This window comes from Ciconia boyciana, chromosome 14 (assembly GCF_034638445.1).
Source record: "Ciconia boyciana chromosome 14, ASM3463844v1, whole genome shotgun sequence".
Classification (NCBI taxonomy): Eukaryota; Metazoa; Chordata; class Aves; order Ciconiiformes; family Ciconiidae; genus Ciconia; species Ciconia boyciana.
Window position 1 is genome coordinate 11194164 of NC_132947.1, and position 20300 is coordinate 11214463.

The 20300-nt window shown below is 46.6% G+C and overlaps 2 protein-coding genes across 4 annotated transcripts in view; both read left to right on the forward strand.

Annotated features, from left to right (window-relative positions):
* Positions 1-11316, forward strand: part of SLC13A3 (solute carrier family 13 member 3) — a 28671-nt gene extending 17355 nt beyond the window's left edge. For 2 of the 3 annotated variants that reach the window (XM_072878995.1, XM_072878994.1), the window contains exons 5-13: positions 118-303; positions 1210-1335; positions 3734-3829; positions 5637-5741; positions 6751-6848; positions 8123-8235; positions 8583-8744; positions 9087-9224; positions 9832-11316. In XM_072878995.1, the coding sequence (XP_072735096.1) occupies positions 118-303; positions 1210-1335; positions 3734-3829; positions 5637-5741; positions 6751-6848; positions 8123-8235; positions 8583-8744; positions 9087-9224; positions 9832-10017 (1210 nt within the window). In that variant the 3' untranslated portion in view covers positions 10018-11316. The remainder of the gene's footprint in view (positions 1-117; positions 304-1209; positions 1336-3733; positions 3830-5636; positions 5742-6750; positions 6849-8122; positions 8236-8582; positions 8745-9086; positions 9225-9831) is intronic. The other variant, XM_072878996.1, reaches the window with a different exon arrangement.
* Positions 11317-16653: 5337 nt separating this feature from the next.
* OCSTAMP (osteoclast stimulatory transmembrane protein) lies at positions 16654-20047 on the forward strand. Its single transcript, XM_072879601.1, has 3 exons — positions 16654-16697; positions 17638-18682; positions 19706-20047. Exons 1-3 carry the CDS (start codon positions 16654-16656, stop codon positions 20045-20047), a joined length of 1431 nt encoding a protein of 476 aa, XP_072735702.1.
* The last annotated feature ends 253 nt before the right edge of the window (positions 20048-20300 follow it).

The following is a 20300-nucleotide window of genomic DNA, read 5'->3' on the forward strand; positions in this document are numbered from 1 at the left end:
ACAGTGTTAGCTTGGATTTCTAAAAACTGGGAATTTTCCTTCTGTCAAGGCTCTGAAGTGGTTGCACTGTATTTAAACCAGGGCTTTCACCGGATTCTCTTTTGGACTGTTTTAAAGCAAAGATCTGACGGAGGAGAAGGACGTTGCCAGTGATGCTCTCTCAGACTTAAAGAAGGAGGAGGAATACAAAACAAATATATGGAAAGGTTTCCTCATCTCAATCCCATACGCAGCCAGCATCGGAGGTACAGCAACGCTGACGGGAACTGCACCAAACCTCATCCTTCTGGGACAGCTGAAGAGGTATGGGAGGCCATCCTGGAGAGCCCTGTAAATCCTGGAAAACAGAGACATGTTCTCCATCCCTGTAGGAAATCGCCTTCTGTGCCAAGAACTAGTTTGGAAAATTTATGCCCTTGAGAACATTTTGGGAAACTTTGTGAGCAGATGAAAGCAGAGTGGTTCCATCAGCCTTAGCCGTAATAAGCAGGTTTCCAGCGTACCCAGCCAGGCTGCCAGCCAAACCAGTGCATTTCACCTTATTGATGCTCTTAATCCCATTGAATTTAATGGGACTTGACTACCTGCTTACAATTAATCTGGTAACTGTTGTGATGAAACAGACCATGTAGTGTTTTGTGAGCAATTATATCTGCCACTGTATGGTAGAAAGAAAAATAAGGAACCTACTACTTCTGGCCTGTTTTCTTAGTCATTAAAGATGCCTCCTAAGTGGATAGGAACAGAGATTTATGCCATCCTAAGTGCCCGCAGGTATTTCTTAACTTTGCTAGCCTCTGCAAGTAGTGCGTTCAGTCTCCCCTAGGCATGTACAGCATCCTTATGAGGTTCACGTCCAGCCTCCCCAGCAGTTACTGTAGCAGGGTTTAATCCTGGGTGTTGAGGAGTATCATTCTGTGAAAGTATCAGCCCATCTGGAGAGAGATTTTCCGATCTTCCCTTGCAGGCTTGCGCAGCTGGGTGCCTGAGCTGTGGGTGGCAGGGTGCCCTGTCAGGTTGCCCTGATCTGGGCGCTCCCCAGATCGCCTAGTGCCCAGACAACTGCTAGTGCATGCAGAGGAATAGTTTTTAAATGCACACTGGCAAGTTTGTGGGATATTTTGCTGCTGATTTCAGATGTTTGTTTACCCTTAAATTGAAGGGTCGTTCTCCCTTCTTGCATTAACTTGATTTTTCCCGTTTGCTTAGTTATTTTCCAGAATGTGATGTGGTGAACTTTGGTTCTTGGTTTATGTTTGCATTTCCTTTAATGCTGATTTTTCTTCTCCTGGGATGGCTATGGATCTCCATCCTGTATGGAGGAATTAACCTGAGGTATGTTTATATTCACTGTACATATACGTAGTCTGGTTATACCAGCATTGTGAAATACGTGTTCATCACGATTCTCATACTAAATCTATGATATCACCCAGGATCACCTCCTGGATGGTGGGGGGTTTCATAACTAACTTCACGATGTTCCTGCTGTAACAAGTCCTCTATTTTTAAGAAGCTGATATGCAGCAGGAAGGTTTTAAAGATATCTCATAGTTACATACACTTTATCTAACCGAAATACATACATGTGCAGAGTATGTATTATATATTCATTCAGATAAACATACAATTTTTAAAGGTTGTTTTACTGCCTGACCTGGGCCTGTGGACGTCAGTGGCAGATTTTCATTGACAGAAGGGAAAGCAGGATCAAACTTTGAAGACCAGCATGAAATCTTGGTTCCCTTGGCATTAGTAGCAAAAATCTCCTAGAACATAAAAGAGCCAGGATTTGTTCCTGGGGCAGAAACTTGGGTTTGGAACAGATTACTTCACAACAGGGCTTCATTTTACAACGACGTGTTAATCTGTAACTGAGAATAACATGTTTTTCCGGTAAATCTTTGCTGGATATATGCAAGCCCTAGTGTACACTAGTACCCTAGCTGCAAATGGTTGCAGCATTGCCATGCTGGTTCATTTGGAGCCCTTTTTCCCCCCAACACACTCTCATGTGATAGTAACAAACTCACAGTCCTGCTTCCTCCAGGGACCATACAGAATTTCTAATATTTATAGAAGTCTTTAATTGTTATTTTGAGTTAAAAATGCAAATAGAAGGGGGGGTGGGGGAGAGAACAGGTGTCCAAATATTTACATTGTCTCAGAGACAGGAAAAAATCAATGGGAAAGTTTAAATCCAGAAAATGCCAAACGCCAGTCCTTAAATCGCTCGTGGGGCTTCACGGGAGGCTGTGCGTGCTGCTGTGGGATGCTCTGCTGGCTCGCAGCCGCTTAGACCTGCACTGCTCTACATAGCGTGCCCAGGGCTTGCGGGATGCGGAGCCTGAATTCCTGCGTCCTGCGGGAGGGTTGGGGCACGGCCCCGGTGTCCTGCCGGCACGGCCCCGGACGATCAGGTGAGGGAAGAGGTAGCTATGCTGGCCAAAGCCCCTGGCGAAATGCAGAATTGCTCTTGTGCTCGGAGAACGTGATGCTTTTTGTTTTGTTTGGCTTGTCTCTGTCAGCACAGAGCCCGGCTTTATTGGGATAGCTGGGCCAGCGCAGATACCAGTATTCCCCAGGGGCGAGGTGCCTCGGAAGAGCTGTTGCAGAGCTGGACGAGTACGGCCGAGTGCCTGCAGGAGTTTGTTGGGCTGCTTTGACTGTAACAGCTCGGGGATAGTGGCTGGACTTTCTATGTGTGCAAGTCCTCGGTGTTTGCAGCACAGTACAGGCAGATGGGCATCGCTGCAATAGCAGGTCGGCTTTGCTTGAATCCAAAAGACATTAAAAGGCTTAGGTATAGGCTGGCTGAGCTGAGATGAATATGCTATGAATAACACCCTACAAAAAATAAGAAATTGAAGGGCCAGGTATGTCTATTTGAGGTTGAGGAACTTCTGAATGACCAACCATTCATCCACATAGAAGATCCAGCCACGATATCCCTTTGAAACAGTGAATGAGTTAAGGAAGCGTGGGCACCGGGGGCCAGATCGATGCATCTGATACAGAAAGTGGGGGTTTGTAGGCTTAATCAAGGTCACAGTCAGGGTTAGAAACCAGGTTCAGCGGCATGGGATGTGATGGGAGGTGAAGTGTGAGATATGAATATATCATTTGTATGAACATACTACAAAGGAACAAACTGTGTGTGCAGTCAGTGTGGGCAGGCTAAGAGGCTTCGCCAGAAGCACATTAACATTCCTGGCCAGTTAGAAATTCCTCATATTTTTGTTGATCCTCAGCAGCATCCTGGGATCACCCAGGAAATTGCAAGTGACTTGAGAAACGAGGGGACAGATTCGTTTTCCATGTCATCCTCTTCCTAGCTCTGCCCAAGTAGGTATCTGCTAGAGATGAGGAAATCCTGCAATGTTGGGACTTTCTTTTGGCAATCACAGCCCATGCTGGAAGAAACAGTTCAGAACATAAGCGAGACGAAACTTCCTAACCTCTGCAGGGTCTCCTTTGTATGAATGCAGAGAGAAAGGATATATAAAATAGGGCTTTATTGCCTGTATCTGCACCAGAGACCTTCATCATCAGTCTTCATGATTTGAAGATAATGCAAACTGAGCCACCAGAGATGTGCAGCTCTCTGAAACTTGCAGAGCAGGCACTGGAGAAGTACACCGATGCGTGCATATGCTGCATTAGAAAATGCAGCATTTACGGTTGTGTCAGGTATGTTAGAAGCATGTAAAGATATAACTCTGTTTCTTGGCAGGGGCTGGAGAACAAAAAAGTCAAATATAAGAGTGGATGCAGAAGCCCGAGCCAGAGAAGTGATAAAGGAGGACTATCGGAAACTGGGTCCAACAAAGTGAGTCATAAAGTCGGGACTGAAATGAAAAAGAAATCAAGTGGGTTGGAAATGTCTTGTCTTAAGAGTGGAGAACTGGAGGAAATGGAGTTTTTTAGAAGAAAACGAAATAGATGTTTCCACTCAGAGGGTTTGTAACCTGCTGAAGTTTGCTTTTTGCACGCTCCAGCCTCTCCCCCTTCACTAACAGGAATAGCTGCAAATAGCAGCTTGTACTCAAATCTTCTCAAGAACAAAGTTCGTATTATTGAGTGAATTCATGCTGGGTTGTTTAATTACTGTTTGTAATTTTTCTACTCCAGGGACAAAAACAATCCTGTGTGCGTTAAGTTCTAACCAACACAGGCTGAATTTTGACGGTTTGTGCATACCTGTTGTGCGAAGCAGGAAGCATTTGCTGAGAAGGCTGATGAATCATATGATAGATATGAATCACATGGATTGTGGATATACTTTAAGAAAGCTTAATAGCCGCTCAAAGAAAGTATATGCATAGAAGTCACATCCATGCCATGGAATACATTATTTTTTCTGAATAACTCCTTCAACTGTATTAGTCAGGTGAAGAAAGAATAAGACACTTGTAGCTTCTTATTGTAGTTTTATCAAAGGTCTTGTGTTATGGAAAAAGCTTGGTGCAAATTGCAATGATGGGGATCATATTTTGGAGAAAGGAACCAGCAGAAAGAAACATGAGTTTTAGACTTATGAGAAATGCCAAAAAAGGGGGAAGCAGGAAAAGTTGAGTGTCTCCAAGAATCAAACCCTAGGTATGTCCAACCAGCCACTGATATTCTGGGCAACCAGGGCTTGTGAAGGTTTTTGAAACTGTAGGTCTTAACCTTAAATGGTCTGTGTTTCTCCATCTGTAAAATAATATTTTCATACTCACGGCAATGCTGTGAAGATTCAGCGATGTTTGTGTCATGCTATCGACATTGTAATTATTGCTGTTGTGTGGAAAATGGAGTGGTTCTTCAAAGACAATTGTCTGTGCCTGTGCTGTAAATGAAAGAAATTGGTTTATTTGTTCCATTCAGTACATTATCGAGCAGCCTGCAAAATGTCTCTGAAAGAATCAAAGTCCCACTGTGAGGTCTAGGACTGAGAAAGTCCATTAAGCCGTGCTCTACCAATTTGATTAGCGACCCCATAACTTAAAATCAATGCAAGTGGCCTCTTCCCAATGGTTTAAATGCCGTTCCTTGTGCTCAGAGAGATTTTACGCAGTGTTTTGAGGCATTGTGTTGGTTAAATCTTGACTCCACTGGAGTCAAGCCTGACTTAGTGAATGATATTGCCATTTCCCCTGCTGTTTGTCATGTGTCTAAGGGACACTGCTTAGGTTTTGACCTTGAAGTTTGTTCCTGCTGTCTCATATATAATTTGAATCTCAGACATCCTTTTACATTGCTTGAACTGGAGTGAAACCATCCTTAGCTGACCGTGCCTTAGGGACATCCCAGAGGGCAGCAGTAAGAGGAATGACCATGAGAAGCTGCTTGGCCCTTCCTCTCTGCCATACCCAGAGGATCGACCTTGCATACGCCTGTTGTGACATCTGGTCTGGGTATTCCTGATGTCCATCTTGCCTCTCCTTAATGTCTTCCAGTACGAGATAATTGCTGGCAAGTATCAATATTTGCAAATGGATTTACAATCTATTCCAATGTTTCACTGTGGTTATTTTAAGAAAACCAGCCTAACTTCTCAACCAAGCTGCTGCAGCCTGAGCTCAATACTTGTCCTAGCTTGGATCCACCCCTTTAGCACATCAACATTGTAACTGTGTTTCTTTTCATTTTAGGTTTGCAGAACAGGCAATTTTCTTCTTCTTCTGCATGTTTGCGATCATGCTTTTTTCCAGGGATCCTAAATTCATTCCAGGTTGGGCAAGCTTGTTTGCACCAGGGTAAGATTTTATTTTCATTCCACTGTCCCATTTTTCAATAGCATTTCCAAGTTGTTGAGATTCCTGGGTTTCTGATTGCATTGCTTACCACTATTACTCAGGTTTCCTGGGATAAATTAAACTGAGCTTCAAGTAGCAGAGCCAGCTTTATTGTTTCTGTCTTCTGGAGGAGGTACATGAAGCCCGGTGGGAAGTTAGCATGTGTCTATCTGAGACCATCCCTAGGGTTTTAATGTTGGGAATGCTGTTTATAGGTAGATTTACAGTGAAATACTGAATTCTTTATGCAATCCACTGATTTCACTGGAGGTCTGGAGGCTGAAGAGAGATGGCAGGAGTTGACCCCTTGGGCTATCCTGTCTGTTTGGCAAGTTAGTCATCCCTTTGACATCCATACCTTGGAAAGATGAACTGATGTAGCAGTTGGGGAATGCTAAAGCTCAGAGAGGGTGTTGTTATTTCTTAACAGAAGAGACCTTCATAGTTCTTTTTTTTTTAATGAAGCCCTAGTTTAAGAAATGATTCCTTAATACAACAAAGTAGTTACGGACTTTTCCCTCATCAGTTAATAGCTCCTTACAATCAACAACATGCTCTTTATTGGATGGAGCCTGCCTTTCACCTTAGAACCTGAGCATTTTGCAAAGAGCCCATATAAATAAGATGGTTTGGGCTCTGCCTCTCTTCCTTCCTGCAACGAGCTGGGGAAACTTGCCCTCACAACCCCTCATGCACTGACCACAGCTCTGCAGTCAGAACAGCCAGAGCATCAGTGTGGTGGGGATTAGCTCTTGGTTTTTATGTTTACAGGGCAGTTTTTCTAGGGAATTCAAAGCCCATCTTAGAAATGTAGCTCAACAGGGAATTAAAAAGAAAAGAACTGTGAACAATGAACATTGTTCAAGCCTGATGGAAACTTGTAATCTTCTTTGGTAAATCCCTGTTCTCATAAACTTTGTAATTCTACAGGCTTTTTCTTCTTACCAGTGTTTCTGGTGCTTTTGGACAGGTTTATCTCAGATGCGGTTACAGGAATCACCATTGTGATTATACTGTTCTTCTTTCCTTCGCAAAAACCTTCCTTCAAATGGTGGTTTGACCTGAAAGGTGAGTAGGAGGCCCCTCCGGGCAGGGACTCTGCCCTTGCCTGTGCTCTGGCAGGGCAGGCACAGAGCAAGAGCCAAGACTATCCCACCTTGGACCTGCACCAGCCCACAGCAGCTGCCCTGGCAGTCTGGAGCAGCATGGTTTGAAGGTGCAATTTGATCAGAGAGAGGCTTTTTTTCTGAAGTGCCAGAAGAGGTTTAGCAGCCACTGCCGTACTGCCGATTGCAGGAATGACTCAGTTGCTCATGTAGCTGTCAGAGATGATGCCATGGTGGGTTGAAGGGAACTGAAATCAGTGTTGATTTACTGTAGCAGCCCTGATTGTGAAACAGAGGTTTGGTTGCTGACTCCCAAACAGCTGCTGTCCCTCAGCGGGGAGCATGAACCTCTGAGAGGGCAGAGCTGGGCGAGTTGTCTGTACTCAAAAATAGGGGCCCTTCCTTAGTTCCCAGAATGATTTAGAGTTTAAACTCCTAAAGCCCAAACTCTCCAGCAGGTTTTGGTACCAAGAGCCTTTTGAGATCTTGGGTCTGTCCTCTTGAGTAGCACTGAGATATGAATTTTAATTCATAAGCCACTTGGAATAAGAGATGATCTTAATGTGGAGATGCAGCTGATGAAGGCCCTTCGTGGATGGTGCAGCACTGCGTGGGGTCCATGGGAACAAAATACCAGCTGCTCTGAGTCATGCACATTTGTTGTGTTGTCCATACACAGCAAGATGTTTAATCAGGCCTCCTCTGGATAAAATGTGTGCCCTTGTTCAACAGAAAATTACAGTCCCATTAGTGCATCCTTCCATATGACAGAGCTCACTTCATCATGTATTAGGAGATGGCCTTTAGGGGAAATGAGCTCTTTGCTATAAAACCCACTGGCTGTTGAATGGCAAGTGGAAAATTAATAACATCTTCATAATTCAAATGGTAGAAAAGCTCCTCCTTCCACAGACTACCATCTGTTGAGGACAATGTTTATGTCTGTTACAGAGAGAAAATTAACCTGATATTAAATGTTGCCTCAAGAAAGCCTCAAAGAAAACTTTAAGTGCTAGAATTTCTTTTCTTTTCCTTTTTTTTAAGATCTGACATTAAGTTAAATGAACTTCTAATTGTCTAGCTTAAGAGACTCCATATGTATATTTTAACCACCAGCAACTCATGGTTAGTGAGCTTCTGCACTGATGTCAGGCTCGTGTTCTCATTCTGTCAGATGATGACTGACGTGCTCCTCTTTGGGTGGGTGTTTGACACAGGGGTTTTCTCTTCATCTAGCACCAAACACTGAGACACAGCCCTTGCTGACTTGGAGGAAGGCCCAAGAGACGGTGCCCTGGAACATCATCTTGCTGCTTGGAGGAGGCTTTGCCATGGCAAAGGGCTGTGAGGTGAGGCCCGCCGCAGATGCCATGTTGCAGTCATCCTGCCCAACAGAGTTGGATTTTATTGGGGTGTCACGTGGGGTTCTCATTTGGCTTTGGGAAATTTGCATCTGCGGGGTCACAACACTTTAAGGACATGTTCCTCAATTCCTAGAGACAGCAATGCGCAGCAGATAACTAGGGACGTTAAGAGATCTTGCAACTCCTTTCAAACTGCTTGCTGTTAAATACCCTGAGGACACTGCACATAGGTGCTTGTGTGGGTTGGTGGAGGTTGTTCTAGGAAAGGATCAGTTCACGTGCTGGGATGTCGGAGCTCTGCTCTCCACCTTGTTTGCTCTCCCCTTCTGCAGGAGTCTGGTTTGTCTGTCTGGATAGGAGGCCGTCTGCATCCCTTGGAGGGCGTACCACCGCCCGTGGCTGTCATCCTCATCACGATTGTCATTGCCTTATTCACGGAGTTTGCAAGCAACACAGCCACTATTATCATCTTTCTGCCCGTCTTGGCAGAGCTGGTAAGGTAGTCGCATGGCAAGACTCGCTGCTCCTCTGCTCCCCTGCTCTTGGATGGGCAGGTTTGTGTTGTGTCTGTGCTGGGACACGCACCGAACAGTTCTCTTGCTCCTGGGCTTCAGGCACTTTGAAATCCTTGGTAGCAACAAAGCGAGTGCCTGTAGCGTAACGTGGACACTGAAGGATAATAATCCTTCAGATGTTGTTAGTGAGATACGTGATTATTTATCACAGAGTGTGGGACAGGGCTCTGCACAGCGCACTAGCTGTTTGCTTTCTTTGATATATCTGCCTATGACTCCAAATCCTCAAGGTGCAATTTCTGTTCCTTTCTGTTTTTCAAGGCCATTCGTCTGAAAGTAAATCCCCTCTATTTAATGATACCAGGAACTATAGGATGCTCCTACGCATTCATGCTGCCAGTCTCAACACCTCCTAACTCAATTGCATTTTCTTCTGGACACTTGATGGTTAAAGATATGGTAAGTTCTTTTAGATACAGAAAATGCTGAAAACAATCAGTCTGAGTGGAGCGTTTAAAAAAAGAAATTTTCAGGAGTGTTACCAGTTCAACATGTACTAAAGTGAAAAGACAGAAGTCTAATACTGTTCTCAGCAGTGTTTGAAGGCACAGGAGTATGGAAGGAGCCTGTGTAAAGTCTGGCCCTATGAAATTTGGAGCCACTGTGGCTCCAAATGGTGACAAAGCTGGTCTTGGATGTGCTCAGCATCTCCCAGACCCTGCTCCTGTTCCTGCCAGTGTCAGCAGCTCAACTTTCATGGGTTTCTGGGTGCAGAAAAAGTTCCTCAGTGCAGTGAAATAAAGCTTATGAGTAAAATTAGGCTCAGTCCCAGTTCCTGCTCACATTCCTGAGGCTAAACAGATGTTAATGTTTTTGATGGATCAAAGCTTGGTGAGCATCTGCAGAATGGCCTTTGTGGCTTAAGAAAGCGCGCTTAAGATGTTGCTAATATTAACGGCTATTAAGCCTTCCATTTTTATAATGTTTATATTCAAATAGCTTCGTGCTTCACATGCTGTAGATGTCCAGTCTAAACTCAACAGTTGTCTTTGTATTTCTTTTGTAGGCAAGAACTGGGTTGCTCATGAATCTTATGGGAGTTCTGCTTCTTAGCTTGGCTATGAACACATGGGCGAAGAGCATCTTCCAGCTGGGGACCTTCCCTGCATGGGCCAACATCCATGCAGAAAATGCCACCTCACTCTTGACAGCTGTAGAAAATGTCACTTTAAGTGCACTAAATAAAATATGAACAAAGCCACCCCTGGGGAAGGACTCACTCACTTAGGACTTGGGCACTGGAATCGTCAGAGTACGCACAGGAGGAAAGCCACGTGGCTGCTCACACTGTATGGGACCCTCTGGTTTAATTTTACTTTTAGAAATACTGGTCAGTGTCACAACATCCATTTGTTATTTTCTCTGGAGATCTTTCCCCACCTTCCACAGGTACCAATCAGACTCTCCCAGAGTCCATCTGTCGTGGGTGGTTGTTAACTGGACAGCCCTGTAAGCGTCGAGCATCTTTGGGTAGATGCCTCTCCCCCATGAACGCTAGCGAGCTTTGCTGCTCTAGCTTCTGATACCCTACCTCGTTTTGGAGAGTAGCCCTGGGAACAGGGTGGAGGCAACTGGATTATTTATGTACAACCCAATGTGAGTGAGCGTATCAGAATCTGACCGGGGGAAGGCGGCGTGGCCGGGTGGTTCTAGCAGGATGTGAAGGATGGGGTCTCATTACCATCTCATGAGTAATTCTCTCATGGAGGATGAAAAGTATTTCTCCAGGTTTGTGCGTGAAGGGATGATTCAGGAGAAGTATCGGAAGGACTCGGTGCATTACTCCAAGCTTTGGAAACGGGAAGGCAACAGTTTGTTTCCAAACACGTTCAGTGTTTTGAAAACCTGGGACAGTAATTGCTGCCTAGTTCTTCGCACGGAGTACACAAATGGGGGTTTGGGACCAAATTAATTTCTGACGTAACTTTGGACATCAGTGGTGTTTCACCATTGGTGAATGTGGCCAGCCTTAGGTTTGTGAGATTGACTCACTCATAAGCGACCCACTGAGTCACAGGTCAGTGGACAAGTTGCATTGGAATATTATTGACATTTCTGAAAAAATAGGCTTTGATTCTTAACGTCTTTTAAATCAGATTGCTTGGGTACTTTCAATGAAAGCATTACAAATTGACTGTGGTTTTAATCGCCATTTTATCTGATTTTTTTGATTTTCTGTAAGAATCTAAAATATTTAATTTAAAAGATCAGTCGTTGAAATAGATGGATTGAAAGATGAAGGATATGATTCTTGGTTTAGGCAAGGTCAGTGACTGGATCCGTGTGCTGGGATAGATTTCTCTGATGATGTAAACTGGTGGAGCTGGCAAGGCGGACTGGCCGGGGGTGGGGATCCAGCACACCCCCCGCTCCTGTGCTGCTGATACACCCCAGGGCCAGGTGGGAGAGCTGGCAGGGCGATGCTCACCGGCCACAGCTGCTGCTGCGGGGGGTTACCCTAGGGCCGCGTGGTAGGTGGGGACTTATGGGGGTTGAACCGAAACCGCCAAAACCAATTGAATGTGGAACTTTGATCAGTCAAGTTCAAAAAGAAAATCCTTAATGTTCAACAAAATCCTTAAGTTCAACAAAATCCTTAATGATTGTGGAAAATGTACAATAAAGCACATTTGTTAGCACGTCACATCGTCCTGTTTGCTCTGTAGACTGAGAGGAGAAAAGCAAAGCCTGAGCCTCCCCTTCCCCTAGCTTCAGCCCCTGATTTGGGCAGTGGTTCCCCAGGAGGAGCAGGAGGGCAGTGAGGTCTCCCTCCCAGTCTGAGCCAAAACAGAGCCCTGTTAAGCAGAGGGGCAACGAGACTGGGAAGGCTCCTAGCCCAGTGCCTCAGGGCTGCTGTGCTAAAGAGGTGCAGCTCCGGCAGCCGCCTTTGCTGGGGATACCCCATATCACTGTCCTGCTTCCCCGGGGCAGCTCCGTGCTGGCTGCACGCTAGGTTTGGGCACCATCATTCTGCAGGGATGCTCCTCATCATGCCTTAGTGAAGATGGGCGGAATGGGGAAGGGACATTTGCTCCCTGCAGTTCCCCTTCGCAGCCGGCTGTCCCGTGAACAGCACGGCATCACTGTCCTGGGGCCAGGGAACAGGCTGTGCCCTGCGTGGCTGGGCATCGCAGGAAGGAGCCCTGCTGTCCCACTGCCCTGCCGCGGCTAGAGCTGCTGCTGCGGGGGATCAGAGTCGGTCACTGGAACAGAGCTGCCTCTGTCCCTGCAGCCTGGAGAACAAGCAGCGAGGGCCTTTGGATTGTCTAATTTCAGGCTCAAAAGTGAACATCTGGTCCAGCCCCATTGCAGATGTAGGGGCCGCAGGTTTACTTATGGTCTCAGCTCTGGCTTGGTGCATCCTAGTTGAATCCAGGAGGATGGTTTTACTTGGGCATGAAAGCAGAACTGAGACGGCGAAGTTTGTGTAGAAGTCTCCAAAAATCACTCCCAGCATCCTGGCCTGTCTGTGGCACCATCTGTCCAGAGCTCAGAAAGTATTTCACAAATGCGGCCAGGGAAGGTTTATTATCTCTGTGCCAACATGGGAAACTGAGGCAGAGGGGGGGACCAGTGACTTACCCAAGGTCACACAACGGGGCATTGGCAGACCTGGGAAAGGGGTGAGGAGCACCTGGATCCTAAACCTCTACTTTAGACAGACCTGGCTTCTGCCAGCCCTATCAGCAGCCTCTGCATTTCCCAGGGCTCCCCAGAGGAGGTGGTTTAAGGCGTATGGACGACAGCATTATCTAATTCTGCTTTTTCATATCCAGGCACCTGTGAGAGCAGGGCTCATCTGGCATGCTTGATTTTTAATTTTTTTTTTAAACAGAGATTTTGAGATTTAGTATTTTTGGGGTTCAAGGGTGAACTGGCCTGTGTGAATAATTTCTGATTCAATTTGCTGCTGCTAGTACTAAAATTTGCCAAAAGCAGCTTTTAATGGTAAGTCAACCCCATTATTCTTGAAGGGTCTGTGATGTGAGTAGAGATATGAAAATCCCCAGGAAAGGGCATTTCAAGTGCTGTACTAACCTTCTATAACTTTGCCTGTGTTATTTTAAAGGAACTTTGCCCGCCTATGCACCGTTTCTCTAGGAATGTAAAAATCCAACCACCATCACAAAAGCCATTCACAGCAGCAGCCTGCTTGTGAATTTTAATTAACAGGAAATGCCACTCATGCATTGAAATTCAACATCCAGAATATCTCTGCTTTACTCCTTTGATGTTCCCCATCCAATCCTGGACCAAAATCCACATGTTCTCCTGAGACACTTGGAGGAAAATCATTCTGGTTTATTTACAGTAGAAAAGCATTTTGTAGTATCTTTTATCCCAGAAGCATTCAAGTTGCTTTACAAACGGTTCACACAGAAGAGCTGCTATACGGGTCTTTACAGCAGTGAGTGATTCTGGGGCTGTGCTCAGCCGATTTGCACCCAGCAGCGATGCTGGAAGTTCAGGAGAGAAAGGGAAAGATTCCTAAAACAAATGAAAGCCTGGCATGATAGGGGAAATTCAGCTATTGCAGGTTAGATAGCCTTGGTTCCCTTACCACTCTTATCCCTCATCAGTCACTGGAGGGATATTGCTGGGATTTTTCTGTATTTCTATAGTAGAAAACTAAGAAGACGTGAGCTGGCTCTGTATCACTGTAAGTTGTTCATTTGCATGTGATTTTAGCAAGAAAAGAATCACCACTAATGGGCTAATCTTTCCCACACCCTCAATTTCTTGAATTGCAGAATAACACAATCAACAGGTGCTGATGATATTGCCATGGAGAAATATCTTCGGCCTTAAATAATCCTATTTTTAGCCCTCCATTCATCATCTTTACCTAGTCATTTTCTTAAGCTGTATAGTTCATGTACCCCATGCTCTACCTGTGATACGGCTGCTCCTTTACGTTGCACCCCCTCCCATCACCGTCACCACTGCGGGGTTACCCTGTCACTACAGGTTGAACTTGCAGGTGTCTTGGCAAGAGGCTCTTGTCCGGACTGCCCTGAGACCCACTCTGTGAGCGCTGCACTCTGCAAAGCAGAAATGGATTTAAAATCTGTGTCCTGGCAGGTACAAGGTCAGTCGCTATCCCTAACCAGAGCAAAGCCAGGCTATGCTTTCTGGCTACGACACAAATGAAACCCTCTGTTGTCTTCCTGTAGTCACAGCAAGCTAGTTCCAGGCATGTGGGTCTCTTCCTTGTCTCCTGCTGTAGTGCTAAAAAGTCTAAATCAGGGATATCAGAAAATTTTAGAGCTTGAGCTCTACAGACACTGGAGCTTGTCAAGAAAGCAAAGCCTCTTTATACCACCTGGAGCTGGGCCACAAGATCCCCAGTGACACAGGGTGGGAAAAGGCACCTTGGAGCATCCCGAGGGGACCCAGCGTACGCGTCCCCATCACCAGCTCGCCAGCGTCCCACTTCTCCTTCACTTCCTCAAGTTTTCCTTAAAAGTCTTCCACCCACAGACTTTAGTTTCTGAGCTGAAATGTACAGAGATCTTGAGGTACTTTAGCAGAATCCGACCGCAAGATGTCACAGTTGCTTCGCTGAGATGCACGGTCCTGCCCGTGTCCTGCTCCCCAGCCTTCGCCACGGTTCTTCGTGTATCTCTATAAACACACACACTTTTAATTGTTTTTTTTTTTTTGGCAAAGCAAGCTTGTTCATTGTGTCCTGGGGAAAGTTAGGCATTGATGGTTCTAGCTCATTTAGAGGTTATCAGTTCGGGGTATAAAATAGAAGATATCCTAGACTTAGGATAGTCCAGCCTGCAGAGATCAATTTTGAGTTGAGCCAGAGGAAAATCTAGGTTTGTCTTTGCACACAAACACTTCTTGTGCTGCCTGGAGTTACTGGTCAAGCACCACTCCCCCACAGACTTCGGCTCCCTTTTGCCAGATTATGCAGCAGGCTCAGAAAACACTCATCACTATGTTGTGGACTTGAGGTTTTTTTGTTCTTTATTGCTAACTTTTTTTTTTTGTGTGTGGCCCAGAAAGCTACCTGCTTAGCCTGGATGGGGTCCCGGGGGCTGATGAAATCGGTTAGCTCAGAAATACAGCGAAAAAGAAGTTTAATCTGAGTAGTGACTAAGGAGAACCTGATGAGTTTTGCAGAATACAGCTATGGGCCTTTTGGGGTGGTCCTTTATAGTCTGCAAATTGAATTCAAGACCTAATTCACGGCCTGTGCAAGCAATTGCTATGGATGCTCCAAACAAATGGCACTTTCTTTCACGCCCGCCTGGCTGGTGCCTCTTCTCAGCTGGAGCCAGTCAGAGTTTCTCATTCGGTGTCTGTGCTCCAGGGCACCAGGAGGAAACCTTTGCTCTACCAGCCATGTGGAAAAAAGAAAAACTCAAGCAATAAAGCAGAGCTGTTGAGTGGAGCAGCAAGGGTGGAAAGGACCTTGTCTGGTACCTGCAGGAAGGGCTGAGGAAGCAGGCAGAGGTTTGCTCTGCCCGCCTGTGCTCATGATTGTCGTCCTCCAACGCCTGCTGCTGCCGTGGGGTCCGGCCATATCCCCTGGGGAAGGTGCTGCTCTCCCACCGCTCGCCGGAGAGCAGAGCCCCGCGTGCTCCATCCCCGGGGGCGGCCGGGACAGGGCTGACCTCCAGCCCTTTGCCCTCCGCTGCCCCGGGGAGCATGAGAACATCCCAGGGGCCTGGAGGTTCCCACCCGGTGGGAGGGCTTGGCTCAGCTCGGCACAGGACTGCGGGCCCCTGTAAGGAGTGGGCTCAGAGGCGGCTGGGTGAGCTGCGTAGCCTTTGCCCACAAGCAGTGGCTTAGTGTGAATGCATATGGCAAAGCGGCAGGTTTGGTGGGAGCCAGGGAAGGCTCCCGTAACCCATGAGCTCAGTGCAAGGGGGTAGGCAGCGGTGGTGCACGTTTCTTGTGTGCCAGCTTATTGGAGAAGGGGGAATCCTCTTCTTTGGAAACATAACTGAGGAGCAAACACCATGGGCTGGTCCTTGTCTCCCAGCGAGTGGGTTTGGTGGCTGGAGCTCTGTGCCCTGCACATCCCAGGGGTCAGGTGAGTTGGTCCCATGGGGACCACACGTCCTGGCTTGCACATCTGGGAGCTTCTCAGCGCTTTGGGAATCCTGCCTGTGGCAGGGCTTTCTTTGCAGTGGATTTGCTGGCTATAGGGAATTGGGGAAGGTTCAGGTTTGAAGCTTCATCTTCCTCTGCTAGGACTATGACATGAGCCTTTAAGCAGTTTGTGTATCCTGCACGTGAGCTCATGGTTTCAGCAGGGAGCAGCAACCTGCCAGAAAAGAATTATTAACACATGGTTTGCTGGATCCTACTATGCCCTTTGTGCCATGACTGATGTCTGAAAGAGGAAAAGCTCCCCTTCTCTCTGAGAGAAATCCCAACCTTGCTGCTTGCTGGTAGGCAGTGGGAGGAGAAGTCAGCTGGGATGAGACAGCCGATTTCCCCACGAGGGATGGTGACACCCCATGTTCCATGTGATGCTTGTTCCGTCTTCGTCAGTCCATATGTCATTGACTCATATTTTTCAGCTATGTGTTATGAAAATAAGCCTTCTCTGCAACAACAGTAAGATCAGAAGAAGTGTAAAGCCCAAGCAGTGCTGTACATCCTGGCTCTGTCCTGTAGTGGGGTTCACACACCGGGTTTGCCCACTCAATTCAGAAATTGCTAGCATTACTGATCTGAATTTCCTTAAAATATCTTTTTTTTTTTTTTTGAGTCGCGGCTTTCTGGTGCCAGCTGCCTTGGTTTCCTATCCCGTGTCTCCCATCAGTTGCATCCAGGATCCTCTCTGAGAGCAATAAGGCACTGGAGCATGGAGAGTTTTCAAGCAAGACCGGGGCACCTCTCTGCTGCTGGGTATGTAGCGTCAGCTTTAATCCCCCTCCTTCCTTCTGTCTTGATAGCTGTTGAATGGCCTGTTTCCACTGGAAAACCTCCTTTGCTAGTCAAAACTCTCCCTCCTCAAAACTCTCCCTCGAAGGATAACTGAGGCTGCTGTCGGGCGGGGGGAGACAGGGATCGCCCAGCTGCGTTTAATCCTGGGGAAATGCTCCTTCTCCCCACCAGGTTTTCTGGTCTCTGGAGAGTCACTCCAGATGTGAGGCCTGAGAAATGATATTCCTTCCCAAACGTTTGTTTTCATTAGACTTTTAAATAGCTTTATGGGACATTTCGTTTTGTCTGCAGTGGCCAAATTCTTATCCTTGGAGATTTTCTCTGGCACTGGAACTTCAGTGTGAAACTGTTTTCTCTGATCAGTTCTATATTTGTCACCCTTAAACCTGCAGATTTTCGTTTGGTCTTTCTTAAGAGGCAGGGAGATCAGAAACTCCCACTCAACTGCCTCTTATCCACTGAACACCTTGTAATCACAGAGCTGGTCTAACAGTTTCCACAGCAGCCAGGAGCCTTCTCTTTCTCCCTCCAGCATCCTCTAAATAACCACTAAAGCCACTCTTAGCCACTGCCAATGAATTCACCCCCTCTGAATGACTTTATTATGATTGTTATAGAATAATACAATGCTTTCCTGTACTTGCATTAGAGGAGGAGCAGTCACATTGTACTTGGTATTTGATCTTTCAAGAAATGCCTTGAACTTCCCTGTCCTCCATGCTTCCAGGGAAGATCTCAGTCCCAGCTACTCAGGTTAGCAGAGAAGTAGAGAAGAGTGAGACCAGAGGCACTCAGAGAAGGACATTATAAAGACCCATGAGTGATCTTCTTGAGAAAGCCCGCTAATTAGTGCGTTTCCATACTTCCTCTGCTAACACCCAGGTACTTGTTCTTTTTACAGGATGAGAGCCCGTGTCTACTGTGAAGACTTTCTGTTCCCAAAGGTGCGCAGGACTGCGGCAGACCTATGGTCAGTTTACTGCAAGCCTGTCCCAGCAAATGGCAGAGAGCTGTGGTCCTTGTTTCTGCAGTGTTCCTGCATTACAGCGGTGATAGGAGGCCTCTTTTACAACTGGATGTTTGCTTCCCTGGAGTACTCCTGGCATCTCTCCACTGCCATGGCCGTCTCCTTCAGTCTGCTCCTTCTCCTGACCCTGTTCTTGGTGCATCCTGCCCGTTGTGTCTTCAGTATGATCATGCCAACGTTAGGTACCAAACAAGGCCGGAAGCTTCTCTTGTCAACATGCATCATGATAGTAGTGGTTAACATAACACCCAACATCATAAGCAACATTAAAACCATACTGCAGGTTATTAAGTGCATCTGCAAGAATTCCTCTGAGAGTCTTTTGAACTCAACCGCTCTGCTGGAGACAGCTTCCTGGGAGTTTGGGGATGCAGTCCAAGAAACAGTTCACTCCATTAATATTCATAAGCCTATGAATGGACATTTTCAGTTTTCATTGCTTAAGAACAGCTCCTTGATTTACCAGCAAATGCACCTTGCTGGTGAGAAAATTAGGAGGGACTTTTTGGCTGTTGAGGTACTGGTCAAAGACTCTGTACGAGTAGGCAACAAGCTGGTTGCTGGCTTCTCCATGCTCTATATCTGTTTTGAGTCCACCTGGTATTTGAAAAATTATCTCACCAACCTCCGCTTTGACAATTTTTACATCACCAAGAAGCTGGAGCGTTTAGCTGTGGACAGAAAAGCAGCTCATCTGCTGGTGGGCTCATCCAAAAACCTCATTCGACCAACAGGCCTGAAGTTGTCCCGGGAAGAAGTGGTGCTGTGCCTCGTGCAAGCAATGCTCCTCACCGTGGCCCTGATGCTGATGCTGGTGGTTGTGGCAATGGACCACTTTGCGTTCAGAGTGGCAGACACCGCGGTGAGAAAGGCGGCTCAGTTCTCCATGGTGCCTGTCGCTCTCAGCATCAAATACAGTGTAAGTGCTGGGGTCCCCTGTCTTTCCCTATGCGGGGACCCTCCTGTGTATCACACCACAGGAGGCGGCGGTGGGGATTGCAGTCTTTGTAGCCTTATTTACACGATCCTTCCTTCCCTCCCCAGCAGCCAGCTGGACAAGCAACACAACAGGCTTGGGGGGAAGAAGGTAGAGGCACACCCTCAGTTGCTCCTTCCAGTGCATCACACAGCATCATATACCCGCTCCAAATTACAGCCCTTTGGGAGCGAGGAGAGGAGTAAATAGTGCCTCACGCTGCAAAGACACTGCTAGCACGCGGCAGTCGGATGTCCCTGTATCTCTACGTCCCTTCCCTAGGAATGGGCGTCCCTGCGGCACCGTCCCCCCGCTGCAGTGTGGGTGCAAGCACAAAAGGAAAGGGGAAGCAGATGAATACACGTCTCGGCTGTGAGGATGTCTGCTCATCTTATTGCACTGGCCGTTCTTTAAGGAGAAAGCCCTTCTCACTGGCTTTGTTGTCACCCTGTGCAATCCTTTTCACAAGCCTCCCCAGTTTCTATCTATTTTAATATCCTTTATCTGGACTAGTTCTGCTTTAGTTTTTTAGCTTTCCTCTTCTACCATGCAGCCTGCCTCCCAGCCCCAGGGTTCCTTAGCGCAGATATCTGCTTATGATGAATTTATAGTAAAATAATCAGGGCTTAGAAAAAAACCTCTAATATTCAAATATGCAGCCACTAATACTGCTCTCTGTATTATGTCATTCATTTTAAATCTCACACAGTGAATACCTGTTAAGATCTCTGCAACAGCAGCTAAAGATGACAGATAGGACTGGGTCTCACCGTGCCAAGTACTCAGTGCCTACACATCATGCTGTTATTCTCGCTTAGCCTGCAGTGTATAGGCACTTCAATGTCCTTCTCTCAACGCACCCAAACAAGCTGGGTGATTACACACCCCCAGGATGATGTTTGTGTAGTAACCACTTGATTTTGGTTTGTTCATGCCCCATTTAACTTTTAACTCTCTTTATTTCAGGCTAAAGTAGGGATCCTGCCCTTTCTTTTGGAACTGTTACGGCTTCCTAGGGAAGAATTACCACTTCAGGACTTTGAAAGAAGCTACCACCATTATCTGACCTTCAGCTCTGCACACTGTGGGATCAGCCCCCCGACGCCTCCCAACCCCTCTGTGCTGCTTGTCGTGGGGCTGCTCTTCTGCATCCTCTATGCCACCGTATTCCTGGAAACCTATGCACATCGCCTGTGCAGAAAAATCGCAGGCTCCTTCTTCGAGAGCTGGGAGGAAAAGCGAGCACTTTACCTCTACAAGAAGCTGTCCAGAAAGTACAAGGAGGAACAAAACTGCAGGAGAAGCTAAGGGTACTTTTGGAAATACAGGGAATGCCTGAGATCTGTGGCAATGGCCAGGCACAGGCTTCTGCAATAGGATCACACATTTAATTTTCCAGAGGCAGGGAAGTGTTTGGAGTCCTGGGAAAAATATTTGCCAAAAAAAAGAAAAAAAAGGTGAAATACCACGTTTTGCATTAATTTGAGAAAAATGGGCTAAATTTACTTCCCCCTTTTTTTTTTTTAAAGTCTAGAAGGTCTGGAGTCAGCTGTTCCAGGAA